Source organism: Echinops telfairi, unplaced genomic scaffold (assembly GCF_000313985.2).
Source record: "Echinops telfairi isolate 266 unplaced genomic scaffold, ASM31398v2 ScPeMD7_7407;HRSCAF=8445, whole genome shotgun sequence".
Lineage (NCBI taxonomy): Eukaryota > Metazoa > Chordata > Mammalia > Afrosoricida > Tenrecidae > Echinops > Echinops telfairi.
Genome location: NW_022111307.1, coordinates 8,622,675 through 8,633,019, shown reverse-complemented (window position 1 = coordinate 8,633,019; position 10,345 = coordinate 8,622,675). Strand labels below are relative to the sequence as shown.

Genomic DNA, 10,345 nt, shown 5'->3' with positions numbered 1-10,345 from the left:
TGTCTCTGGTATTGTCCCCTGCAGGGCCATGGGTCAGTGAGGGGCATCATGTCTCATAGTGGGGCTGGCCATGTGGTCCTCTCTGTGAACTGGCTGCTCTAATTGGGGTCATCGTCCTCAAGGCCTGGTGGGCCAGGATGTGCTCCAGTGTCTCCTCCTCCCCTGCTATCTGCTCCTGTGTGCTCTGATCAGATATATCCTTCTCCCGGAGCTGCGGATTCAGTGTCATCCTTTGAAATAACTTCTCGGGGGAGGGGCAGGCATCCACTTAGTATTTGGGACTGGGGCCAGCCCCCCAGACCTCACCACTGGTTCCCTACTCTGCGCAGTCTTGGAGATCTTGTGGGCCATTCTACCCTGCCCTCTGGTGCTACTGTGAGTCAGCATCGACGCTTAACGGCAAGCAGTACCCAGTGTCAAACAGCCCGCCCATGAAACTGAAGGATAAGGTGTCAAATGAGCTGATACCCAGGGCTCAAGTAGAAAGCAAATGTTCTGAGAATGATGGTGGCAGCAAATGTACAAATGTGCTTGACACAGGGGACGTATGTATGGATTGTGATCAGAATTGTATGAACCCCCAATATGATTTTTTTTTTAAGTTTCAAAACATGCACACACACAAAAAGATAAGGTGTCTTGCTTCAGGATCCAGCATTTCCACAGTGTTACAGAATGTGCTCACCTGGAGGCACCTTCAGTAGGTCTGGGGTGGGACCTGGAAATGTGCCCACCTGCTGTTGCCAGGCGTCCCTAGAGAGGCAGAACCCCTGCACCCAGAGCTTTACGTGGGCCGCCGCTGCCTCTCGGCACCTGAAGCAGACAGGCACTTTATTTTCCTGATTTGTAACCTATGTCCTGGCAGCCAGGTGTCTCTTTTTTCTGCAACATCTTAGATGGGCTGATTAGATGTATTTTCTTTCTCCTCTCTTTTTAATTAATAAAGGTTCCCCAATATCAACGCCAAGCCCATCACCATTACCTCGAACCCCAACTTCTACTCCAATCCACGTGAAACAAGGCACTGGCAGCTCAGTTATTAGTAATCCTTATGTTATCATGGACAAGCCCGGGCAGGTTATTGGCATCACCACTCCCAGTACAGGTGTGTATATGATTAATATTTATTAACCTCAAAAGGTTTGATCTCTTACTAAAGATGAGAGCCTAGTGTGATTTAGAACCCATGTAATGAAAGAACCTCCGTCCTTCAGTAAGGTAAATCAAGTGATTGAGGGGCTGATACCAAGGGCTCAAGTAGAAAGCAAATGTTTTGAGAATGATGATGGCAACAAATGTACAAATGTGCTTGACACAGGGGATGGATAAATGGATTGTGATAAGAGTCGTATGAGCCCCCAATAAAGTGAGTAGTAAAAATCTTTTATAATTCAAGTGATTAAAAGGTGCATAGGAACATTCTATTACATTTCAAATCAACTTTGCTCCAAACTGTTCGAAGCCCCCTCATACATAAAACAACCCAGTACCGCTTCTTTAAGGCGGTGGTGCTCAGCCTTCCTAGTGTCCCGACCCTTTCATACAGTTTCTCATGTTGTGGTGACCCCCCTCCAACCGTAAAATTATCTTCATTGCTACTTCATAACTAATTTTGTACTGTTAAGAATCACCAACCCCTGTAAAAGGGTTGTCAGCCCCCAGGTTGAGAACCGCTGCTTTAAGGGGAGATTTATTATCTATTTTTTTCTCCCTTCCCCAGGGGAGATTTATGTTTTTTGAAAGTTATACTTTTAGGAATTTCGTTATCAGGGTTAAAGTAAACCCTAATTTCAAATGTTTAAAGGTGCTCCATTTGAGCATTGGACGTGGGGCTGCTGTGTGATGAAGCAATCTTGAGCTGTGACATTAATAGATACACCCACACCCGTGTTCCCTGCAGCATTATTCACAAGAACACAAACACAAATAACCTGAATGCTAATCATTGAAGAATGGGTAAACAAGCGAGCTCTATACGTACTGTGGAGTACTGTGCAATTTTAGAGTGTCAGTGAATCTGAACTAATCTTATCCCATCGTAGATGAACCTAGAGAACATTATGCTAAGTTAAATCTCAAAATGACATATGAGACCATGGTTAAGGCAGAGAAAGAAGCACGTTGGCAGTTAGCAGGGATGGAAGAGTGAGGGACAATGCCCCGGACTAGACACTGATGTATATTAATTTACCGTGGGCGAGTGAAAGGAAGGTCAGCCCATAGGAAATGTTTTACCCACGCATTTGAAGGTATATCTAAATGTGCAGTACAGCATAAGGGGCAAGGTGAGCAAACTTGTTAGCCAGAGCCCCTTGAAGGACTGTCACCAGGCTTGAGGGCTTGGGACTGTTGTCTCGGGATATGGAGCGTAACAAGCGTAACTAACATGGTCCATAAGAAAGGCCTTGTGCTACTGCCTACTTGGGTGAATATGGACTGGGCTGTTAAAAGCTGTTGAGTGGCCGCGTAAGGTGCTAGGTTACTGTTCCCTTCCCATCCAGAGCACCCACAAAACCAACCATACTGCGGAGAGTCAATTCTGACTCATCATGAGTGACCCTACAGATACCCTAGTGGTGAAGTGGCTTACTTGTTGGTCTCTAATCACAGGGTCAATAGTTCGAGCTCACCAGCTGTTCCACAGGGAAAAGATGAGGCTTTCTGCTCTTGTAATGATTTACAGCTTAAAAAAAAAAGATTTACAGCCTCAGAACAGTTCTATTCTGTCCTATGGGATCACTGAGGAACAAAGAAGAGTGGGAAAAAGAAAGAAAAAAAATCAGAAGACTCCAGCAAACAAAGGAATAATGTAGCACTCGAACTACAGAATCCACTAGCCTGAGTTCTGGACTAGGTGGTGCCCAGCTACCCCCACTGACCGCTCTGACTGGGGTCACAGTAGGTGGTCCTGGACCGTGGTGGTCAACTGTAGGGCAGAACTCAGAAAGACCAAGGTTACCAGTCTAACAAGACTGGTAGGACCCCCGCCCGAGACTGTGCCTCTTAGACACCCTGCAACCTTGAACTGACCCACTCCGGGGGTCGCCTTCCAAGCAAACAACAGGCAGCCCTGTCCGTAAAGTGAGTCGTAGCAGCCATGGGCTCATGCTCCTAAGAAAAACTTGAGGAAAAGGCATTTTCCCAACCACGGAGTTCGTAAGGCAGAAAGGGCAGGAAAGATGCGTGGGTGAAAACAGGGACCCAGGGAAGAAGTGGGGGTGGGTGGGGGTGCTGTTCTACTAAGGGGTTGTATCCAGTGTTAAGAAATAAAATAGGCTGAATGGGAAGCTACTTTGCTCATAAATTGGCACCCAAACCACAATAAAATTTTTTTAAAGGGCAAATCTTAAGTAGCTTCCTAATAATAATTACACACTCTTTTCTAATTGATAATAGTTCCATTTGGAAGACTTACTCTAACGTGGTTAACCACGTTTCCGTTTAATACGTGACTCGTTGTGACCTTGGTGCTTCATGTGTACCCAGTCACGTGACAAGTGGTACCTTTCTGTGAACAGGTACCTTGTGCCTGTGAGAGAAGCTAAAGCCTGCTGTTAGCAGGAGAGCACTCATAGAAGAACAGCGCTGTGTTCTAATAACAGACTTCACGTTTCCGTCAGATAACCCCACACCGCCGCAGGGTGCTCAGCTTTCTGAAAAATTTTTCTTTTTTCCTCTTGATTTCCATTATTGGAGTCATTAAAAGGAGGGACTTGAAAAGGTTGTTGAAAAACGAAATGGAGTGAATTTTTAAAATGTGTTTTGGCATAGCCAGCACAATTAGATTACAGTGTCTCACATAGGAACAGAGTGTATGTCTCACTACCTTTATGTATTTTTCTACATGTCAGAACATATTTATTTCCCGATTGTGTGCTTTCAATTTTTTAAAATGGAAAAGAGTAAAATGGATAGTGGATGAAAATTACTTAAAATTCTAGTTTGCACTTTGCTCGTAGTTCATGTTTTCTTTTTAAATCTGTCTTGCTTATCAGGAAGCCCTACGTGCAAGCTCTCCACTGCCTCCCAGGCCTCCCAAGGAACGGGTTCCCCAATTCCTAAAATTCATGGAAGTGGTTTTGTAACATCTGCTGTCAAGGTAAGACTTGTGGCATCATTGCACATTGCTAGTTTCTAAAGACAAAGAATTTGTCCCTCGATAATGTATTTAGATGATCTTTTACTCCAGACTCCCACATCCATTCCTTGCTCCCTTCTGAGGGTAGAAAATGCTTCTCAGCACTTCTCTCAGGTAGTCCCCCAACACTGATGAGGAGGCGTTCACAAGGAGTAACGTGCATACTTGAGTATAAGCCGAGGCATCTGATTTTACCACAATGTGCTGAAAACTTGACTTATACACGAGTATATATGGCACCTTGTCCACACGTTGGACGATTGGTTTGTAAGGACAGTTCTTATGTCTCCACAAGCTGGGGTAGTTTGTTTCCCTTTTCGGGTCACCAGCTCTCATTGGGTGAAGCTTGGAACGTCAGATCTGACTTGGTCAAGTCAGAGGTAGATAGCAGCTGACCACTTGGCAGAGACACCGCCTGCTGTCTTGTTAGTTATTCTGCCTGCTTGTCATAACTGCCTTTACTTTAAAACTCCTCCAGTGTGAATTGTCGGAAGATCCCCTGAGACTAGAAAGATCCCTTCTCTTATATGACTAACGCCTAACACTGCATTTCTTCTGTCTTGGCTCAGAAGAGTGGCATAGTCAGTGGTGTCCCAGTCCAAACAATCGTTTTCTCTAAATGTGTAGCTGTCCCTGAGTACTGTGAAGGTGAATGCACGAATTCCCCTGTCACTTTTTCATGTTGGCTGAGGATCCTTTCAGTCAAGCAGTTTTTTTACTGTGTTTCTTGCCTGTAGCACTTATTATGGTAAGTTGTCTCAGATTTGCATGTTTCCTTTGAAAATTGGACAAACTAATAGACTGAACTTTGTTGCTTTTGCGTCTGCTGATTGTTTGGGTTTTTCTGTGGCTTTGTTTTTTAAACCTTAATGGGAAAATGTGACTCCTGCCTCGTGCTTATGCATTCAGAGGTGAGCGCAGTGCTGTTGTAAGGGTGTGCAGAGACTTCCAGCCTGATTTCCTGAGAAGCTCTCGGCTGCACAGGAATGAAGTCTGGCCTGTGCCCTTCAGGAGTCCTCTCACCAGGTGCGCGGTGCTGGGAAAGAAGCCCTTTACACCTACAGATAGCAGGATCTTGCTCCGTGACCACTTCCTTCCCATTTAGCTTCTAGAACAGTATTAAAAGGCAGATAGGCGTGGAGGATGCCAATGGATCTGGAATGTTTTATCTTTGGGTTATTGATGTTACGAAAATGTTACAGTTGTAATAGTGCCTAGAATATCCTAAATCACCCATTTTAGCCTAATTGTGTGATATACTCTTTTACCTCCATAGCAGGAGGACTCTCTGTTTGCATCTATGCCCCCTCTTTGCCCGATTGGAAGTCATCCTAAGGTTCAAAGCCCCAAACCCGTCACTGGAGGACTGGGAGCTTTCACAAAGGTATGTGTTTTAGGGGCTTATGTCTGAAGTCCGAGTGGTTTTGTGACGTATAAGGTACATGTTTGGGGAGTTATTTCTGAAGTCCATGTGGTCTTTTGTGGCCTGTTGGAGCTCCTCCAGCACATAACACTCCATGTGCCTCAGCTCCACACCCAGGTCCTGCCCCTGGGCCACGTGTCCGCTTATTTAGACGTGCAGCTGGGGTCCCGGCAGATGGGCACTTCAGAGGATACTCTGTGTGTGTCTCTGTTGCCCTGCTGCAATACGGATGAAAGACGTGTCTAAATTATATTGGCAGCTTCACAGGATCAAGTCTTAAGTCCTCATTTTGGTCCATTTAATAGTTGTCATAGACTGCATTCAAGCAGTATTTTGATTTTGATAGAGTCATTCTTTACAAACCATTAATTCATTACTTCTGTAAGCAGCATAGATTCACATGTGAGTAGCTTTTTTCATGGGATGTTTGTTCAGTGTCATTATGTTTGTTGTAAGGTGATCATCAAGCAGGAACCTGGCGAAGCCCCCCATGTGCCCACCTCAGGAGCTGCCAGCCAGGCACCACTCCCCCAGTACGTGACTGTGAAGGGGGGTCACATGATAGCTGTGTCTCCTCAAAAACAGGTCATAACTGCTGGAGAAGGGTCTGCCCAGTCACCACAGATCCAGCCCACCAAGGTTTGTTTTGGGCAGGGATGGGGAAGTAGTCATTGTAAATGAGTAATTGACAAGTGCTGAAAAGCTGGAGGGTGGCAGGGGAGCTAGTCCCCAGAACTGCCTGTAGATGAAGCCCCTCCGCTCCTAGAGCCATCAGTGGCACAAGTGGGTGTGAGGTACTAGAAGCTGCAGCGACCATCTGAGAGGATAAGGGACACTGTGGTAGCCAAGGCGATGGGCTTCATGGACAGCCGCCAGGACTGAGGTCCACTGGTCCAGACACTAGAGTATGCTTAATGATTCTTGGTGCCTTAGAGAACTTCCTTTCCTTGTCATGTAGGGGACAATAGAGAAATCATTGTACTCTGGAAACCATCCAGTACTTCATTCTGTCTGTTGTCATGCGATAGTAAGAAGTAGTATATATTGAAGCTTATGTATTTCATGCTCTTGTTTACACATTAACTGTGATCCTCAAAACAAGCCTGCAAGCTGTGTATCATAACCCTGTTTTACAAATGAGGCCAGCTCTCGGGTAAGCAACATCGCCGCTGACTCATGCAGCTAATGCATTGTGGAGGTTTGAAGCCAGATCTGCTGGCTCCTAAATTCCCCTTTCCAGAAAGAATTCAAATTTGTGAGCATTGTCTACTGGTTGTGTCTAAGTGTGCATTTAGGAGCCCCGGTGGTGTTGTGATTACGAGTTGGGCTGCTCACTGCCAGGTCCTTAGTTTGAAACCACCATCCAGTCCTCAAGAGAAAGATGAGGCTTTCGACGCCAATCAACAGCTGTATTGGAAACCCACAGGAGCAGGTCGACCCTGACCTATAGGGTCACTATGAGTCAGAATCAGCTCCATAGCAGTGAGTTTTGTTTTGAAGCATGATTTTATAGAAGCTCCAGAATGAAATTATCTCAATTTTTTGGTAGATATGTGGGGCTTCAGAAGTTTGTGAAATTGATTGTGGTGGTGATTGTACAACACTGCTTGATATGACCGAACTATTGAATGGTAGGTTTATGTCCTAATGAAATGGTTTGAAAAAACAAAGTTTGTGAAAAAGTAAAATTTAAAAATAACGTATTTTTTGAAGCTACTTGAAATTTCTTAGCGTTATATAGGATGCTTGTTTTTGAACGTGAGAGGCCACCTTTCTAGGTAGCGTGAGGTTTTTTTTAGAAGAGTACTCTAAAATAAGGGGGAGGAGTGGAGTCGTTGTTGTTTTTAAGGTATTTGGGTTAGTGTGATAGCCAGATAAGAATTTAGATAAAATTAGCATTAAGAGTGGGTCCAAAAACCTCGAAGAGCTACTGACTACTTTTCAAGCTTACCTGAACATGGAAGTCATCAGACGATGAAAAAGTTGAGAGACCTAGGGTCCTCCTGTACCCCAGCTCAAATGCCCTGGCTCGGAGACTTCCTGTGGGCTCTGGGAACTGGGATTTTTAACAAGCTCCCTCTTGAGGCATGTGGTTAGGCAAAAAAACGTGGGACTGGCATAGCTGAATCACTTAGACTCCATCGTTCACTGCTTCCTCATATTCTCCCCATCTTTCTGGCCTCGGCAGTTACAACGCATTCTGTCAGAATCTTTCAGTGAATCCATTCTTGTCATCTGGACTTCTTACACAGTGTCTTTAGCGTTTTCAAAATCCATTTACATCGAATAATGATAGGTGGTATAACTAACTGATGGATGTTTTTAGCCGATCTGAGATGGATGTTTATGCGCAGGCAGCCCGGTTTAGGTATTGGTGCTCATGGCTGCTAGCCACCGTGAGTTGGCGCAAACCCCGCCCGGTCCTGCATTGTCTGGTGTGAGTCCAGTGTTGTAGCCAGTGTCGGTTCATCGTCTTGAGGCTCTTCCTCATGTTCACTGGCCTCTGCTTTACACTCCCTGTGAGGTCCTACTCCAGGGACTGGCCCCTCCTGGTAGCACGTCCAGAATGCAGGAGAGGAAGCCACTCTCACTTTGTACTTAGGCACCTGGGCTCTACTTCTTCCAGTCCAGGTTGGCCTGTGTTTCTGACAGTCCCTGCTACTCCTTATTTCTCACTAGCACCATCATTCCAATCCATCCATTCCTTTTCAATCCATTTTAGCCACTGTCTAGTCTACACTTTCATCTGAAGCCATCCAGATTACCCGGCGTGGGTCAGACACACCTTAACTTTCAAATTGGCACCTTTGGTTTTTAACATGTTAAAGAGGGCTTCTGTAAAAGATTTGCCTAGTGTTAGACTTTGTCTGATTTGACTGTTGCTTCGATGGACCTTGACTTTGGATCCAAGTAAAACGGAATCCTTCACAGTCCTCGTCTTCTGTTTAGCGTGATGTTGCACATTGGCCCACCTGTGAGGATGTCCTTACAAGGAGATGTAATCCATCCTGAAGGCAGCAATTCTTTGATCTTCATCAGGAAGTGCTTCAATCCTCTTGACTCTTCAGCAACAGGAGCATGTTCTATATTCTAACTTCTCAGATTAGGTGCTCAGCATACAGACGATAGCTTGGTGAAAGGATATAACCCTGGCACATTTTTCCTGATTTTAAACCACACACTATCTCCTTAGTTTGACTGACTATATAGAGGTTCTGCAGGAGCACAGCGATGTGTTCTGGAATCCCTATTCTTCACGGAGTTATCCACAATGTGTTAAGTTCGCGCAGCTTGGCCACCCTGCATTTTGTTGATCCTGTCTGCCATTAATGCTGAAAAACCGGACTGGCCATCGTGTCACATTGTACCTACATTATGGTCAGATGGGACGAAGATAAAGGTGGCCCTTTGCCAGAGGGCCCTGAATACAGTTGAGGTTCCTGAGCTGCAGAGCCAGAGAAGAGTGGGGCAGATAGCAGAGCAGCGGCAGAGCCTGGGACCTGGGGATGTGGACTCCAGGAGAGCAGCCCTCTGTCGCAGGGACAGCCTGCGCCAGGGCTCTGCGAAGGGCATTCCTAGAGACTGCCAGCCAGCAGGAGGCTGGAAACAAACCGGTCTGACCTTCCCTATAGCTTATCATTCTTACCAAAGTAGGAGGAGGTGCTACCTTGGATATATATGTGAAAGAACAGAGGAGGGAGGGACAGGTGGGCTCGGGTGGGAAGGAAGCAGTGCAGTGTGGGAGAAAGAGGGTGGAATTTGGAACTGGAGTTTGTTACAATCTCAGATCTCTGCCATTCACTATTTGCGTGACGTGGGCCAGGTTACTTAACCTCTTTGAACCTTGGTGGTGTTTCGTTTTATTTACATCGAGGAAACAAAACCCTGCCTGTCGGGGTTGGGGAAAATTTGAGCATGTAAAATATGCCGGAGCAAGCACAGAGCCGGCCTCGTCGGGACTTGGTGACCAAGGCTAAGGGACTAGAACAGAGTGTGCATGCGGTGCCGTGGCAGTAGTTACCACAGATAGCCAAGGAGGGCCTGCTCTTCGTGGCTGTGGTTGGGAGTGAATTCCGACTTGCAGCGGCGTGTGCCGGACACGAGGATGGCGGGCAGGAACATTGGATCGAAGCAAAAGCCAAAACGAAGTGCTTGTAACAAATGCAGGACAAAGGGCGTGCACATTTTAAAACTAGAAGGAAATTAAGAACACAGAATTATTATGAAATGGGGAAAGGGTAAGATTTGGTGGCTGAGTTGAAGTTCCAGGATTTAAAATGTTGCGTTCTTTTATAAGGGAAAAACCCGTTGGGACCTAGGGGGCTTCTTCAATGCCCTTAACCCCTTATGGTGTCTGCTGAGGTCTGGAAAGGTTTTCCCTGATCAAATACCAGTCAGACTCCATTCTCCTCTGTCTTCAGGGGAATGGCTCTTGGGGCTGGAGGGCGATCTAGAGAGCAGCTGTCTGTCATAGATAAGGTAATGGAGACTGTCCTCCTGTGGCCGAATGGGGACACCATGGAGAAATTGAGTTGGTCATATTGCTGTGAGTTTGGGGGTTTTGTTTAGTTTTATGCTGGAAATTTAGAAGCACTTGGATATGAAAACAGGTTGGCACCAGGGAAGCAAGTCAGATGCGTGGAATTTTTAGGGACGATACCAAAACAGGTCCATGTTTATGGATGAGGAAGCTAAAGCTCAGAGATGAAATGACACGCTCCAGTACGCCTGGCAGTGCTGAACGGAGCCAGGCCTGTTGGCTGCGCTCGCTCTGTGGGGGGGGC

At 46.0% G+C, this 10,345-nt stretch overlaps 1 protein-coding gene across 5 annotated transcripts in view; it reads left to right on the top strand.

The window, feature by feature from the left end:
• YEATS2 (YEATS domain containing 2) overlaps positions 1 to 10,345 on the top strand; it is a 94,406-nt gene that overhangs the window by 48,278 nt on the left and 35,783 nt on the right. For 4 of the 5 annotated variants that reach the window (XM_045296398.1, XM_004713453.3, XM_045296396.1 and 1 more), the window contains exons 12-15: positions 947 to 1,105; positions 3,996 to 4,099; positions 5,415 to 5,522; positions 6,018 to 6,200. In XM_045296398.1, coding sequence (XP_045152333.1) covers positions 947 to 1,105; positions 3,996 to 4,099; positions 5,415 to 5,522; positions 6,018 to 6,200 — 554 coding nt within the window. The remainder of the gene's footprint in view (positions 1 to 946; positions 1,106 to 3,995; positions 4,100 to 5,414; positions 5,523 to 6,017; positions 6,201 to 10,345) is intronic. The other variant, XM_045296400.1, reaches the window with a different exon arrangement.